This window comes from Nannospalax galili, unplaced genomic scaffold (genome assembly GCF_000622305.1).
Source record: "Nannospalax galili isolate Female #2095 unplaced genomic scaffold, S.galili_v1.0 scaffold1448, whole genome shotgun sequence".
In the NCBI taxonomy this organism is placed as follows: Eukaryota; Metazoa; Chordata; class Mammalia; order Rodentia; family Spalacidae; genus Nannospalax; species Nannospalax galili.
Window position 1 is genome coordinate 1,177,609 of NW_008358646.1, and position 16,339 is coordinate 1,193,947.

The window sequence follows — 16,339 nt, forward strand, 5'->3', positions numbered from 1 at the left end:
ACCCTTATTTATTTTTATGGGGTTGGCAATGGAACCCCTGGCTGGTGCATGCTGGACAAATGTTGTATCACTAGCTCCTGGTTTCTCAAGTTTGGTCCCTAAACTAAAAGAGCATGTGGGGGCCGGGCATGGTGGCACACACCTTTAATCCCAGCACTTGGGAGGCAGAGGCAGGCTGATCTTTTTGAGTTCAAGGCCAGCCTGGTCTACATAGTGAGTTCCAGGACAGCTGGAGCTACAGGGAGACCCTGTCTCAAAAAGACAAAAAATAAATAAAAAAGAGAGCATGTGGGAGCTGAATCGTAAGACTTGACTGGATTTTGAGTGAGGTGGGAGCAGATTCCATGACAACACTGGAAGGGCAGGGCAGGCTGACACCCTCTCTAGGTACCTTCAGATGCAGAAGAAAGTGTTAGCCAAGATAGGTTGTCCTGATGCCATAGTGTTGGTGTCCTTTAAATTTCTGAGTATGCAAATTAAGTAAGTACATAGGAAGGAAAGCTGGGTTGACAGTGCTGTTTGTGGTACATGAGATACATTGGATATAATTAAGGAAGCTTTGGGGAAACTGACCTTTTAACTTCCAGTTGTTCTGTTGGTCAGAGATGGAGTTTCTGTGGCTGCCTTGGGATTGGTTGGGCCTCATGGCTCTAGGCTATTAAATGCTGTGACAGTGACACACTTGATGATGGGACCAGCACAAAAGGTACTGTCTCCTCCTTAGGGTACATATGTATGGCAAAGGGAGTGGCACTGTGAAACACTGTTTCTGAAGAGCCTGTTGGATATATTTCTGGGTTTAATACATTCTATAACTTCTAAAGAACAGAATTTTTTGTACCTTAAGAATTTTGGGGCTGGAGAGGTGGCTCAGCAGTTAGGAGCACTGGCTACTCTTGTAGAAGACCTGGGTTCGATTCCCAGCACCCACATGGCAGCTAATAACCATCTGTAACTCTAGTTCCAGGGGATCCTATGCCCTTTTCTGACCTCCAAGGGCACTGCATGACACGGGTACACTTAATACATGCAGGCAACACATTCATACACATAAAATAAAAATCAAAAATATTTTTAAAAAAAGAATTTCATGCATCACCAGAAATGGTATTCTATTTGCATTTCTGTTCTTTCCTTTTCATGCTGTTTGCATTCAAGAGAATCTGTTGGTGGTGCTTTCTATTCCATGTCTGTGTTTGGGCAGATGTGTAAAACTGTCAGCTGTACAACTTAATGGAAAAACATGGGGTTGCAGCAGGACTCATGGGTGGGGAGCAGGGTGTGAGCCCCAGTCACTGTCCATGGTCTGGCTCCTGATGGACTCTTGTGCCTGTGGACTGAAGTCACCTCACCTGTCAGTGTCAGCACTAGGCTAGGCAAGCTTTAGCAGTGTTTGATCTGCTGAGGGAGGCTGGAGTTGGCCTTGGGTTTCCCATCACAGATCAATTTCTCCTTTTCTTTCTGCTCAATTTGCCTCCAGCTCCTGCTCTATGGGAGGAGGGCAGGCATCCTACTGGGAGGCACTGAGGTAAGCCTTCCACTCCCTTCAGCTCAACAGCTCCAGCAATTGATTTCCTTGCAATTAGGCAAATGCCTGCATTTTAGGATACAAGGTGCTTAGGTGTTATTTCTCTGCCACTTCTCTAAGGAAATACATGCTGAATTAAGTTTTATGGATTTGTTCACACTCAGCAGCACCACTGAAGGCCAAGGTTTCAACAGCTGTTTTGCTGCCGTGATTGTTGGAGAGGAGCTGAATAGGATTTGCCAGTGTTCCTTGCATGAATGTGTGGACAGGCCATTTCTACTTCCTGACAGGCCTTCCTCTCTCCTCCCAGGCGTGGGCAGATGCCTTTAGGAGCAGTCCTGACCTCACCGGTGTTGTGCACATATATGAGGAGCTGAAGAGGAAGGGGGTTGAATTTCCCATGGCAGACTTGGATGCTCTGTCTCCTATCCATACACCCCAGCGGGTAAGCTTCCAGCTGGTGTTTTCTAGAAAGACTGCCTGTAGAACAGCCAAGCCCTTGCATCGCCCTTCTCCTGCTGCCTCTGCATTATTCAGCCTGTCGTGTGTTCTTAAAGCTCTTGGGCATTTCTTTTAATAAAAAAGGGGAATGCAGGAGGGAGGCAGCTGGGGGACTGGTGATTAAGTGGCAGCAGAGTCTCTCCCAGTTTCACATATAATAGAAAAATCAGTTCAGCCATTTGGCTCCTTGGGTAGAGCCATCCTGTGAGGGTCATTTGCACCTGCTTTACAGAAGCCTGTAGAATATGTGTGGAAATCTGTCGTTATTCTCTGTGATGCTGAGGGAATGCTGAAGTTTACTCACCACAGGCAAAGAGCAGCTTTCGTTATACAGTATATAGGTATCCTGAATATATACTGTATATATCAGTAGATCATTTCTTTTAATATGGTGCTGAAGATAGAACCCAGGACTTCATGAATGCTAAGGACACATCTATTACTGAGCCACACTCCAGCCCAGTCAATGGATCCCAAATGTATTTTGAGCTATGGGCATTCAACACTAGTCTAGGCATTCTTGTATTCTGTCAGCCTTGGGTTCAAAGCCCAGGAAAGGCTCTTGTTAGAGCATCTTACAGAGCCTCTCACATTGTCAATAGTGGCCAGGGTGGCCCGTGCCTCAGAATTAAATGCATGTAGGCAATACCAATTATGGTTCTTTAGGTAGGTTAGTCCCTATACTGGCTATGAAACAGATCCCAGCTCTGGGAAGACCCATGATAGCTTAGAGTCTGAAGAGGTACCAGCATGGCTCACATGGCCTTTACTGGCCTCCATCTGCCCATTTCTCATGAGTACCTCAAGGAGGGTAGTGTGCCTTGCACATCTGTGAACATAAGCCCTAATGCTGGTGAGGATAGCTGAGATGCCTGGTAGGTGAAGGGCAAAAGGAGTCAACACTTTCCAAAGCTTTATTCTCATTATGATCCCTCCAAACCAATTACTATGCTTTGTGGTATAAACATAACCTGAGTATCCTTCTATTAATAACAGAGGGAGCAGTGTTGTTCCTATAATTACAAAGAACAATCAGTGAATTGTGTAATTGCTATTTATATTAGTCTGCTTGTAAAGGCCAAAATGTAGTCTTGTGGTACCAAGTAATGATTCATGATTAGCAAACTCCAATCTGGAGGAGGTCCATATGATGGACCAATGTCCAGAATGCTCCCAGAGTGCTTTCCCTGGGGCCTTTTAGGTTCCATTGCTTGCCTGCAACATAATCCTTGAGAGGGAGGGAAGGAGAGAAGAAAAGAAGGAGGGAGGGAGAGGGAGGGAAGGAGAAAGAGGCAGGAAAGAAAGACATGCTGGTGACTATTGCCTTGATGGAGAGACTGACTGGGCCCACAGGGCTCCTGTGAATTCTAACTAAAAATACCACCTGTACTGGAGGCAGTGCCAGGCCAGGCCATCGAACACCCAAGTAAACCAAAGCTGTTGTTGTTGTCATGACAGAGTGTCCCAGAAGTGGATCCAGCTGCCACCATGCCCAGGTCCCAATCACAGCGCAGGACAAGTGCTGGCTCCTATCCCTCACCATCTCCTGCTTCCTACTCCACTCCACAGGTCCCGGCTCTGAGTGTGACTGGCCCCATCACAGCCAATTCAGAACAGGTATTTGTGTGCCTCCAGGCCATAGTCAGGCCAGCCAACTGTCCTCTTGCACCTTTCCAGGGGACACGTACAAAAGCCTCCCTGGACCTCCATGCACTGTGCTAGGTGTGGAGACACAAAGATGGAAGGGCCTAGTCCCTGGGGGTGGCAGACTGGAGATCACAGCAATAGAACATGGTCTTTTGTGGTGGGAAACAGAGCAGAGCATTCCGTGAGCCAGGGATGAGCAGGGCTGAGAAAGCAGCTGGGAGCTATGACACTGAGGGCTCTGGAATGAGCCTGGAGATTTGTCAGGTGAGTCTTCACACTCAGTAGCATCAGCATGTACAGCAGAGAGGAGTGGCTCCCCAGGGAGTACACATCTGCAGTGTAGGTTCATTTATAGGCCACATGAGAGGGGAGTGATAGAAGACAAGGACAAAAGCAAAGGAACACAACTGAACTGCAGCTGCGAATAGGCATTAGCCACTTGGGGAGGTGGATGTCTCCCATAAGATATGCCAACCATCAGAGTTTGTGCTTAATCAACAAGGTGCCCTAGAGACCGCAGCTCAATTAGGGAGGCTTTCCAGAAGTCTCTTCCGGCCTTAGCCCAGGCACAGCCCCTCTGCCCAGGGTAATGTGGTTTTACTCTAAACTATATATATTTTAAGATTTTATTTATTTTTATTTTATGTGTATGAGTGTTTTGCCTACATGTATGTAAGTGGACCACATGCATGCCTGGTGCCCATGGAGGCCAGGAGAGGCATCAGATCCCCTGGAGCTGGAGTGATGGACAGTTGTTAGCTGCCATGTGGGTGCTGGAAACTGAACCTCGGTCCTCTGCAAGAGCAGCCAGTGCTCTAGTCACTGAGCCATCTCTCTAGTAGTACCCCCCAACTATATTTTTAGAAAAATATAGAAACTAATATTTAGATAAATCTATAGAATTCCTGTTAAGTTAAAATTTAGAATTGGTGGTTAGAAAAATTGATTAAATGCTTATATTTCAAAATCTTTTTTCCTATTTGTGACAGTGCCATTACTGTAGAACCTTGTTGAAACAGAGGGGTCAGGTGATCATTTATAGATGACGGTGGTGTTGTGCCAAGGCTGTGTCCTTCTGTCACTACTGAGGAGAGCTCATGGTACAAGTAGAAGGCAAACAAGTAGGCACATAGACCCTGGTGTGAACCACCCTGGTGTGAGCCACACTGTGGTTCCATGTGAGGCTTTGGCAGGACAGTACGCTTTAGTCTGTCATTAGAGCAGGCAGCTGGAACCTGGCCCTGGCCCACAGAGGGACAGTGTTCTCATGTATCCTCCAAATACTAGGGCATGATCTAATCCTACAGCTGAAATATGGGGTTCATGCTCCCAGTGGGGCCTGGATCAATGAGTGCTGCCCCTCTTTACCACCACAGAGCCAGAACCTTTTCTAAAGGGGAAATGTGGACAGCTCTTGGACCTGCTTCCTTGAGCAGAGCTCCAGGCTTTATCTGAGGGGAGGCACAAAGTATTTGAAGCTGGACAGTGGTGGAACCCTTAGCTTGGTTCACTGTCAGTGTGTTGGGTACCAGGGAAGGACCTTCCAGTAGCCAGAACAGCCAAAAGGAAGCTCTAGAGTGCCAAGAGAACATAGCAGTGTAGGAACCTTGAGACCTGTTGCTCCTGTGTACCTGGGGGGAAATGAAAACTGAGGCAGATAGGCCCGTGACCAGCCTGACCTGCTACAGAGCCCATGTGGACATCACATGTAACACTTCCTGGACCACTCTGGCCAGAAACTCTTCAACCAACACATTGAAGAGACTCTGGGACCATCCCCCAAGTATGTTAGAGGCCAGCAAGAGCCTCTCCGAGCCCAAACCATCTCCAGCTGCCCTCCTAGACAAGCCTTGCTTGTCCCTGCCCTGAAGAACTAAAAATCTGCTGAGAGAACCCCACAGGGAAAAACTGAAGGATGGAGGGAATGACCCCTTGTACCGAGGCAGGCCAGGGAAAAGCGGAAAGGCCTTACTGGGAGCAGGAAGTGGCCCTGGAGGAAAAGAACCCTATCAGTCTAGCTTTGGGACTGCATAGGAGAAAGCCATACATAGAGTAGGTAGCATAGTATACCTAGGGCCTCTTCAAGTTCTGTGGTGTCAGGGCTGAGAATACTTAGCTCCCTTCTGCCTCAGTGCTTTCGGCTGTACACTGCTCTTCAAGCACGAGCATGGACATGGAGGTGCCAGTGGCAGACTTGTTGGTGACCAGAGCTCCAGTAGCCTGGCTTCCCCATGGAGTTCTCTTCAACAGACAGAACATGGGGGAAAAGAAGGCTACTATGACATATGTTCAGGGTGGTTGAAGTCCACAGTGGACAGGAATGTCTCAGCCTGTGGGTTATCTGGTTCTGAACCTGCAGGTGCAGTGAACTAACTGGTTCTTCCTGCCTTCTTCTTCTTAACCCTGCAGATTGCCAGGCTTCGCAGTGAACTGGACATTGTTCGAGGAAACACAAAAGTCATGTCAGAGATGTTAACAGAAATGGTTCCAGGGCAGGAGGATTCTTCTGATCTGGAACTGCTGCAGGTGAGCTTAACCTTGGCTGATGGATGCACCAGGCTGATTGCAGGCCTGGGGCCTTCAGTGGCAGTCCCCTGCTTCACACTGTGGTGGGACTCTACTTGGGGACACAGCCATGAAACTGACAAGTCTGGTGTCACTATAGTGGAGAAGTACTAAGCCCACATTGGCCTACATTCAGCAATACTTCCTAGAGACTGACAGAGGCTAGAATGTCTTTTTAAGATGTCTTTTCTTGTTGTTTTATTTTACTTGTGTTTTTGAGACAGGGTCTCCCTGTAGCTCCAGCTGGCCTGGAACTCGCTATGTAGACCAGGCTGGCCTTGATCTCACAGAGATTCACCTGCCTCTGCCTCCCTGAATGCTAGAATTAAAGGTGTGAATCACCACACCTGGCTCTTTTTTTTTTTTTTTTTTTCACATTTCTTTAATAACTTTTCCTGACTATAAAATACCAATTATAGCCAGGCGTGGTAGTGCATGCCTTTAATCCCAGCCCTTGGGAGGCAGAGGCAGATGGATCTCTGTGAGTTCAAGGCCAGCCTGGTCTACATAGTGAGTTCCAGGCCAGCTGGGGCTACTGGGAGACGCTGTCTCAAAAAAGACAAAAAAAAAAAAAAAAAAAAAAATCAATTATAGAATACATGTCCATTAAAAAAAAGAGAGAATAATTTTCTTTAACCTAAGCATTTGCAATAAGCTGTGTTTATATTTTGAGGTGTTAGTGAGGCTCTTTGTTGTGTTTATTTTATATATAGTTGAAATCATGCTGTGTATACAATTTCATGCATGGCTTTGCTCTCTTGGTATTATGTCCTAAGCATCTTGGAATAAGACCTCTTTGTCTTTGACAGCACAAGGAAGCCTTTCTTCTAGCCTCATACCTTAAGGCAGGAGTTTCTAAGACTGAGGTGACGTCAGTGCTCCTGTTTATTGCCACGCTACTGAGACCATTCAGGCTGGGGGTGTGCACTGTGGTTCCCAAGGACCTACTGCCCCTCTCTGCCTCTCTGCTTCTGGAAATCCATAAATGGTAGTATTGGAGATGGAACCTAGGGGCTGTATACATACTAGGCAAGAACTCTGTCACTGAGCTGCATCCCCAGCCCATTCTACATATCTTGAACACAGTAGGAAAGAGCCTGGGAGCAAGTTAGTCAGCAGTCCCACTGTTAGACTAGAGTCAGGGGCTTGTGAGGTTCAGAGCCAGTGAACAGAGCCCTACCCCACCAGCCTCCAGTGACTCCTACACTCACAGAAGATGGCAGTGGCACTGCTCTTCAGAGTAGAGACCTTCTACAGGGATGGAGAAAGGATGCTGTGAACTCCAAGTGTCAGATCTTTCCACTAAGAGGCAAGATGCATGAGTGGACAGATCAGGAGTCATACTGGCTTGATGACCTAGCCTGGGTGCCTCATGACAGACCTGCTGCTGCTACTGCTGATTCTGTCTGGCGCTCAGTTTCTAGTCTTGTCTACCTGAGTGCTACACCTCCCGCTCTGCTATAGGCACACACTGGCCACCTGGGAAGCTCAGCTCTGTTGGTCCTGCCCTTTGGGAATGCACATGCCTGGTAGTTCAGCTTCTTGGAGTTCCTGCTCCTTACTTAAAGCCCTTAACTCCTATGGGGTGAGGCTGGGTGGCGGCCTCTACCTGGCCCAGCAGCAAGTATAGTCTGGGGGGCGTCACAGAATAGGAAATATGACTCCAGCTCCAGGGAGCTCCCAGCTAAGTACAGGAGACCGACAGGGAAACTGCTCACCTATGATAGACCTGGGCATCAGGCTGTTTTTGAAGCTGAGATGAGTGCCCTTGGTCTAGCCCAGCACTGAGCTCCCCCTCTGTAGCTCCTAGACCTTACTCCTGACACCTGCAGCAGACCAGTCTCCCTGGTTCATCAGGGCTGGTGGCTGGTAGTCCCTCTAATGCAACATCATTGACCTCCACCCCAATATGCAGGAGGACTCTGGTAGTCTGATGCACAGGACTCTGAGGCCAGTCCAGGATAAATTCCTGCTTAGGGATCAGGAGTAAGGGAGTAGGGGATGTTGCTCTGGGCAGAGCTGAGTTCCTGACAGCAGGTAAGCTGAAATACTTCCAGATACTTCCAGACAGCTATAGAAAACCCAGATAGCAGAAGTACTCCATGTGCATGTGCACGTGCACACATGTATATGTATGTGTGCATGCATGTGTGTAAGGTGGGGGATATTTTGTTTGTTTGTTTGTTTCTTTGTTTCTTTGTTTAAACAAGCCCATCAGCCAGGACAAACAGAGCCTGGTCTCCTGGCATCAACTCAGTTGTTAAAAATAGATTGCTTCCCATGACGTTTTCCTTTGCTCTGTTTTGTTCCAACTCTGAGCCTACTACCCGCCTCCACCCCCACTGCTGTCATATAAATCAAACAGAAAAAAGACCATGTCTGGGTGCCTGTGGGAGGCTGTTGTTTCAGTGTGGAAGAGGCGGGAGTAGGCAGCTTTCTGTGAACAGACTCACCTTTCCTGGCTGGGTGCTATGTGCCTTACATCCTCCTTCCTCTTCTGCTACAGCTGTTAGAGACCAGTGAGCAGGGGCTTCCAAGGGTCCATACTGCATAGAATAGTGAGCCATATGGGAAGATGCCACAGTCTGCTTGGAACATGCTGGGGTCAGAATCTGCCTCCAGAACCCCTCAGCAAAGATGGAGGCTAGCCAGAGTGCTCAGGGCACAAACAGTTCAAAGCTCTGAGTGCTGGCCTAGAAATAAATACATTTGTCACTAGCCCAAGTGTCCCCACTGACATAAACTGTTCCTTTTTTTTTTTTAGTTTTGTTTTTTGTTTTTTTTGGAGACAGGGTCTCCTTGTAGCCCCTGCTGACCTGGAACTCACTATGTAGATCAAGCTGGCCTTGCTCTCTGAGAGATCTGTCTGCCTCTGCCTCCCAAGTGCTAGGAAGGGATCCACCACCACACCTGGCACAAGCTGCTTTTGACATGAGTGTAAGTTTTTTGCTAGGATTGCTGGGAGAGGGAAGAGAGGTAATGTCAGCCACAGGATGCACCTATGGCTAATATTACTCATGGACAGGCTACATCCAAATTGCTTCCTGCCTATGGCCAACCTCTCCCAAGTATATCCCTCCCCCCAAAGCCTGTGAGAGCAGCAGGAACGCTTGTAAGTTACTTGTCTGAGGATTTCTGGGCAGGTGGCTTCCTTAAGGAAAGACCAAAGCCAGTAGCACCCAGTGCTATCAGCTTAGCTGGAAGCCCCAAGGAAAAGGAAGGCAAGATGCTAAACAGGGCCTCTTGGCTCCTCTCAGGTGGGATGTTAGACCCTCCACTCTCTGAATTGGGAGATACCTTCTAGGCAGCTAGTCTAACTCCATATCCATTCTCAGATTTGCTCTCCAGAGGTTTTTTTTTTTTTCTGTGTGCACACCAGTTTTTCTTCACATCACCAGTGACAGGCTAGCCTGCCACCGTGGATGCACTGTCTATTACAAACTGGCATCTAGATTAGATTTTCAACATAGCAGGGTAGAGTACACAGCTTACAAATCACTGTTTACACATCCGGACCCTCCCACTGATGATCTGAGGGACTCCAAGCAAAGGACAGGGTTTTTCTAAGACTGTATCTTCTCCTTTGGTAGCCTGGAGTGATTGTTTTCACTGTGAAAGTGGCTGGCACAGGGAACATCTTTTATAAATTATAACTTCTATAACTGTTGTTGAGAAGCCCTTCTGCATAGTGAACTCAAATGTGTCTCCCTATAGCTTTAACTTGGTCCATCTAAGACAGCAATACAGTGCAAATTCCTCTTTCAAATGAGTATGGCCTTAAATATTTACAAATTACTGTACGGTCCACTCACTGCCCAATGTCTGTGGATATAGGTGTGGCTGTTGATATCCCACCTTATCTCTCCCTCCCTCCCTCCTTCCTTCCTTCCTTCCCTATCCCTCCCTCCTCCCTTCTTCCCTCCCACCTTCCCTCCCTTTTTCCCTCCTTCCCTTCCTCCCTTCCACAGGGTCTCACTGTATAGCCCTGACTGGCTTGGAATTCTTTATATAGACCAGGCCAGCCTCAAACTCACAGAGATCAACCTGCCTCTGCCTTCCAAGCACTAGGATTAAAGGTGAGCACTGCCACTGGCTGTCTTCTTCGCCCCTCATCTGCACACACATGGGTTGAAGGCCTGAGGTACAAGTGGTACAGTGTATGCTGAAGCTGAGTGCCTTTTCCTGGGATCTTGAAAGATCCTGATTCCACTTCCAGTGCTTCTCTCCTAATTTAGCCTTTGAAGCTTTGTCTTCAATTAATAATAACTTAATGCAATGATGGATATTATAGAGCTCTCCATTGGACAAAAGAAGCCCCTCTCCATGTTGTTTCTTTAAGTAGCGTGTAGCCATCCACACTTGCCTCTTGCATCTCATTTCAACAAAGAGAGTGGCCAAGGTCTTTTTCTCTAGAAAAATCTGGTTTATTCCAAATGTTTAGCTATCATATTTCCCTCTTTTTCATAAGCGGACTTTTTCCCTCCTTCCCATCTCCTTTGCAGCAACAGGACAAACCTTCAGGACTAGATTCTTTGCTCCTTTAAACTGAGAGAGAGTTTAGAAGAAACCCATAAAGATAATAAAAAGTTTGTTTTGTGAGGTGGGACTAAAACTGTCTCTTGAAGGGAAGATAACTGCATCAGGGTTAATAGGCAGCAAAGAAGATATTTGATATGATATTCTGACCATTTGCAGCCTCTGTGTAAATGAATGGCTAGCTGCTCCCCCTCTGCTGAGAACTAGAGATAGGAAGAGGCCAAAGCATTGAAGGAATTCCTCACCCAGCTATTGTACAGTGGAAAGGGAGACCTGCACAGGCTGCTAACTTAAGGGCCTCTGGTCCAGAAGAGAATCAGTTATTCTTCTTGGTTTGGAATAGAGGGTACAGAAATGTGGGGCTGTCTGTGGATGACACCAGGGAGGCCATGCAGGTGGCCAGCTGACACAGAGTTGGCAGAAATTCCAATGTTATGCTCCATCTCTCTTTTCTAAAGGGATTTATTTTAAAGTATGTGTATGTGTATGCCTGTGTATAGGTATGTACAATGAGTGCAGGTTCCCCTGGAGGTCAGGTGAGGGTGTCTGATCCCCTGGAGCTGGAGATTGGTTGTCAGCTGCCTAACATGAGTGCTGGGAATCGAACTCAGGTTTTCTACAAGAGTAGCACATGGTCTTAACCACTGAGCCATTTCTGTAGTCCTTCCATCTCTTTTTTTCATCCCTTTTGAGACAGTAGCTTCAAAGGTTGAAGTCAGGAGATGTACGGAGACTCTGAGACAGATGGTCAGGGGTGGTGTGGGCCTGTCTGTAAGTAAAGTACTTGTGAAAACCATTGAGATGCCTTCCAGAATGGAGTTTGCAAGGCTCTGCCTAAAGAGAGGGTCCATCTTAGGTACCACCTCTGCAGGAGGGCGGTGCAAAGAGAAGCAACAAATATAAGACAAAAGTAGGTGTTTCTGGTGCTTCTGTCTGTGAGCTCATTCTATTCTATGCTGTTAGGTCTTGTTCTTCCTCCGAAGTTCTCTAGCACTTTCCAAATGGGTTTTGAAATGAATGGAATCCTTCTCTCCACAAAATGAATGCTTTAGAGTTTGGCAATGAAGCAGTCCATAGAAGTCACCAAGGCACCTCAGTGGCACTCTGCAGAGGTCTGCATATTTCATACAGATAGAAGCAGAGCTCTAAGATGTGGAGGATGTACCTAGTTCTGCCTGCTTGCTGGTGCTGCTTAGTCCCCAACATCCATCTAGGGTGGGGCTATGCGGTGAAGATGGAGATGACCCCTTGTCCTCTTCCATGGCGGGGGGTCCTGGTGCTTAGAGGTTTGCAGCCATGTTTTTTGTTTGTTTGTTTTCTGTTTTGGGGTTTTTTTGTTGTTGTTGTTTTTGGGTTTTTTGTTTGTTTGGTTGAGAGACAGGGTCTTGCTATGTTGCCCAGTCTGGCCTCTTACTTGCAATCTCTTGCCTCAGTCTCCTGAGTTCTAGGATTATAGGTGTGTGCCATCATGCCTAGCTTTGCAGTCAGGTGTGAGACATTCTCTGCAGTGTGCGGAGGCCGCCAGTATGGCTCTCTTGTGATTCCAGGATCTGGCAGCTTGCTCTTGTCCTGGGCTTCCACTCTCTAGGATGAAGTGGGCTGGTCATCACTTGGAGGCTCTGGTAGAGGAGCTCCGAAGACAGTGTGGGGTAGAGTTGCCATCCAAGCCTGGAATGCTATGATTCTTAGGAAGGGAGGGCTGGCCAGGTCTCTAGAAAACCTTCTAAGTGGGCAGGGAAATAGATATGTGGGAGTTATATATCTATGCTGACTGTGGAATGTAAGTGGTGTCTTGTTTAATTTGCTATATTTTTAAAATTTGTACAATGAACTATTGATGTAGGTAAACGTCCTGAGGTCTTGAAGGATAAATAGGAGTCTGATGGAAAAGAAGATACATTGTTAGCAGGGGGCCAACTTTTCAGGGCCCCTGAGCAAAGTGGCAAGTGTCTGAGGCCAGCTGACATCCTTAAAAGTCTGGGGTATCTTTGAAATTGATCATGGGCTCTAGGAGGTGATTCTCCAAGACTCTGGAGAGCCTTGGAACTGTCTCTCACACTAGCCTTGGAACTATCTCTCACACTGCCCTGACTTGCTGGTCTCCCATCTTGTCATTGGCCATAGGCTGAATGAGAACTGATTTTTTCCTTCCCTTTTCCCAACTAAGACAGCCAAGGATTGCTGCTTAACCGGTAAGCACCAGGCAGACACACTTTCCTGTCCTGGGCCTATGTGGTATGGTCTGCCTTTGCTGGAGGGTCTTCTCCAGGAATCACACTGCCTTCTGTAAAACCTAAAGTAGGTTGTCTCTGGAGAGCCAAGAATAAGGGTCTATTCAGAAGAAAATCTGGCAAGGTCCAAATACTGGGCATCCTTATATAGAGCCCAAGAGACTGATGGCTGAACAGAGGGTACAACCAAGATGAAGGCATTTGTATGGCTAGAATGACAGGCCCAACACAGTGGCTAGACCCAGAGTCAAGGAACTTCCAAGGAATCTTTTTGTCCAGATAAACACCAGACTTGTGTACATTCAGATGCCTGAGTCCATGTCTCTTCTGGTGGTCTGATAGATACAGCTGTATTGGGAGCTAGAGAGATGACTCAGTGGTTAAGAGCATGTACTACTGTTCCGGAGGATCTGAGTTCAGTTCCTTTCACCCATGTTGGTTGGTTCACAATCACTTGTAACTCCAGCTACAGGGGATCTAATGCCTCTGGCATCTACAGCTCACATGTACATACCCATACACAGACATACACATATACACACAATTAAAAATAACAAATTAATCTTTTAAAAAAATACAGCTGTATTCAGGTGATTCCAGGCTGATTCACCCGAACAAGGCCTTGTTCCCTGGCTTCCCTACTTTGGGGAAGGGGCCCTAAGGCTGAACACTATGGGAGGAGAGAGTAGAATCAGTGTAGGACACACATATGAGGGTTGAAGCACTGAATAGAAGGAATGCCACCTGCCCTGAATGCATTCTTTCAGGAACCTTGTAGAGTACCCCCTGTGTCGGCCTTGGTACTAGGGAAATGGGAAGAGACTGCCAAACCAGGACAGTGAGACACAAAGTAGAGATTGCCTATGCCTGCAGACTGAGGTGGTCCTGAGGTAGAGCTGTGGGAAGGTAGGCCTGCTTTACTCTCTATCCACTTAACTAACTGGCTCATCAGCTCTCCCCCAATGTCCAGGAGCAGCATCTCACTTCTGTTTTGACCCTGGTGACCTCCTGGAAGGTCAGCGTAGTAAGCTTGCCAATGTCTCCTCTGTAGCATCTTCACACTGGCATACAAGGTAGCAGGGGCCTAGCAAGTGCTTAAAGGAGCTCTGTAAGCAATTTTAAACAAGAGCATTAGCCAGGAAGCTGCTCTGGGACAGAGATGCTAGAGACATCTGCAAGGGAACAGACATACTGTCCTAAGGTACCTGATGTAGTCATAAAATACATTCATGCTGCTAGGTATGGTAGCACACACCTTTAATCCCAATACTCGAAAGGTAGACGCAGGTAAATCTCCAGTCTACATAGTGAGTTCCAGGCCAGCTGGGGCTGCAGGGAAACGCTGTATCAAAAAGACAAAAATAAATAAATAAATTCATACCATTTTTGGTAGTGTGAGTAAACTGGCCCTATTTTTAGAGAACCTTAACTCCTACCACCATTCTATGTTCTAAATGACACACATATTCTTTCACCCAAAGATTCCATTTTGGAGGAACTCATGCTGAAGAAGTGTTTCATCCAAGTATATGAGAATTGTTATGAGTGTTAACTGCTGCATTATTTGGGTTGGCCAAAGAAAGATACCACAGGCCACATGCCTGACAGTAGCAGGATGGGGATCTTTGTACACTGTGATAAACATGTGAAAAATGAGGCATTCTGTACAGACTGGTAGGTGAAGGGTCCTAAAAGATTTTGTTGATGAAAAGAAGCAAGCCGCAAAGAAACATATTTTTCTACCTTAAAAATATTTTGTACTACTACTGAGCATGGTGGCACACGCCTGTAGTCCCAGCACTTGGGAGGCAGAGGCAGGCGGATCTCTGTGAGTTCAAGGCCAGCCTGGTCTACATAGGGAGTTCCAGGCTAGCTGGGGGTAAGGGGAGACCCTGCCTCCAAAAAAAAAAAAAAAAGACCAAAAAAAAATATTTTGTACTACCATGTGCGTGCATACACATAGCAGTCTGTATGTATGTATATTTGTCTGTCTACTGAAGAAATGCTTGCTTTCTCTGAGGCAGAGAGGAGGCAGTGAGGAAGAAGCTAGTACTTCACATTCTGCACACGTCTGGGTTTATGAACAAGCATGCACTCCTGTGACTCTTAAGAATCAATACAAATCCTTTCAAAGGCAATAGAATGTGGCAAAAGCATTTCCAGCAGGCTCTGCAGAGGTGCATGTGTTTCCTTAGGAGTTGAACAGGACCTGCCGGGCCATGCAGCACCGCATAGTGGAGCTCATCTCCCGTGTGTCCAATGAAGAAGTCACTGAGGAGCTGCTGCATGTCAATGACGACCTCAACAACGTCTTCCTCCGCTACGAGAGGTGGGGCCAGAGTTCTTTGGGGTCTTTCCCCTTGAAAAAGATGATTGCCATAGAGAGGAATGTCTTTCATAAACAGGGAGAGGGTGACTGAGAGAGACTGGGAAATGTAAGAGTTGGAAAATACTCATCAGAGATGTTCATTTGTTCTTGGATAAGAGAAAAAGTTCTTCCTGTTTTCCTGAGAACAGAACAGCAGGTAGTTGGCTACAGATTTCACCTTTACTCTTTGTGAGTCCTAGGGAGGCTGGGATTGGGGGTCTGCACCTGCTCCCTTGATGACCCTTTGAATTTGAAAAGGATTAAGGGGTAGGGGGAACCTTTACTAAGAAAAAGAATTTCCTCTTTCTAGTCTTGGGAGGAAAAAGAGCTTTTCCTTTGTAAATGTCAGTGTGTCTGGGGCCTTGGCTGAAGTAGGCAGGGTGTGAGCACTGTGTTTCTCCAGGGAAACGAATTCCTTCAGTCCATCCTGCAGCCAAGCCACTTATAGTAACGCATCTGAACCTTTCCTTTCCCAAAGCCTCCATCAGGACCAAGTCTAAAATCTCTCTTCTGGACCTAGCTTTAAAAGTAGGTAGTAGAATGTCATGCATAGCTCCTATCCCCGCCCAGGGATATGACTTGAAAGGACCTTGTTTAGGCCAGCCTTCTCCATTAAAGATGAGGAACCTTGGCCGGGCATGGTGGCACACGCCTTTAATCCCAGCACTTGGGAGGCAGAGGCAGGCGGATCTCTGTGAGTTCAAGGCCAGCCTGCTCTACATAGTGAGTTCCAGGACAGCTGGGGCTACAGGAAGACCCTGTCTAAAAAAAACAAAAAAAAAAAAAAAAAAATATGAAGAGCCAAGAGAGCCTGACAGTAGTCTTGGAGGCTTGTGGTCTGGTCCCTCTGCTCACTAGCTGACTGACAGCTTCCTGCATAGGTTTATCAGGAGTACAATGATCTGACATCATGTAGGGCCAGGAGAAAGACACTGCATTTGCATTACCTTTTCAGGGCTTGAC

At 47.0% G+C, this 16,339-nt stretch overlaps 1 protein-coding gene across 8 annotated transcripts in view; it reads left to right on the forward strand.

Moving 5' to 3' along the window:
* The window catches only part of Tom1l2 (target of myb1 like 2 membrane trafficking protein), a 153,326-nt gene that overhangs the window by 113,904 nt on the left and 23,083 nt on the right, over positions 1-16,339 (forward strand). For all 8 annotated transcript variants that reach the window (XR_003847612.1, XM_008821975.2, XM_008821976.2 and 5 more), the window contains 4 exons: positions 1,839-1,973; positions 3,488-3,646; positions 6,086-6,202; positions 15,204-15,337. Coding sequence is in view for 7 of the 8 variants with exons in the window: in XM_008821975.2 (XP_008820197.1) it covers positions 1,839-1,973; positions 3,488-3,646; positions 6,086-6,202; positions 15,204-15,337 (545 nt within the window). In the remaining variant the exon portion in view is untranslated. The remainder of the gene's footprint in view (positions 1-1,838; positions 1,974-3,487; positions 3,647-6,085; positions 6,203-15,203; positions 15,338-16,339) is intronic.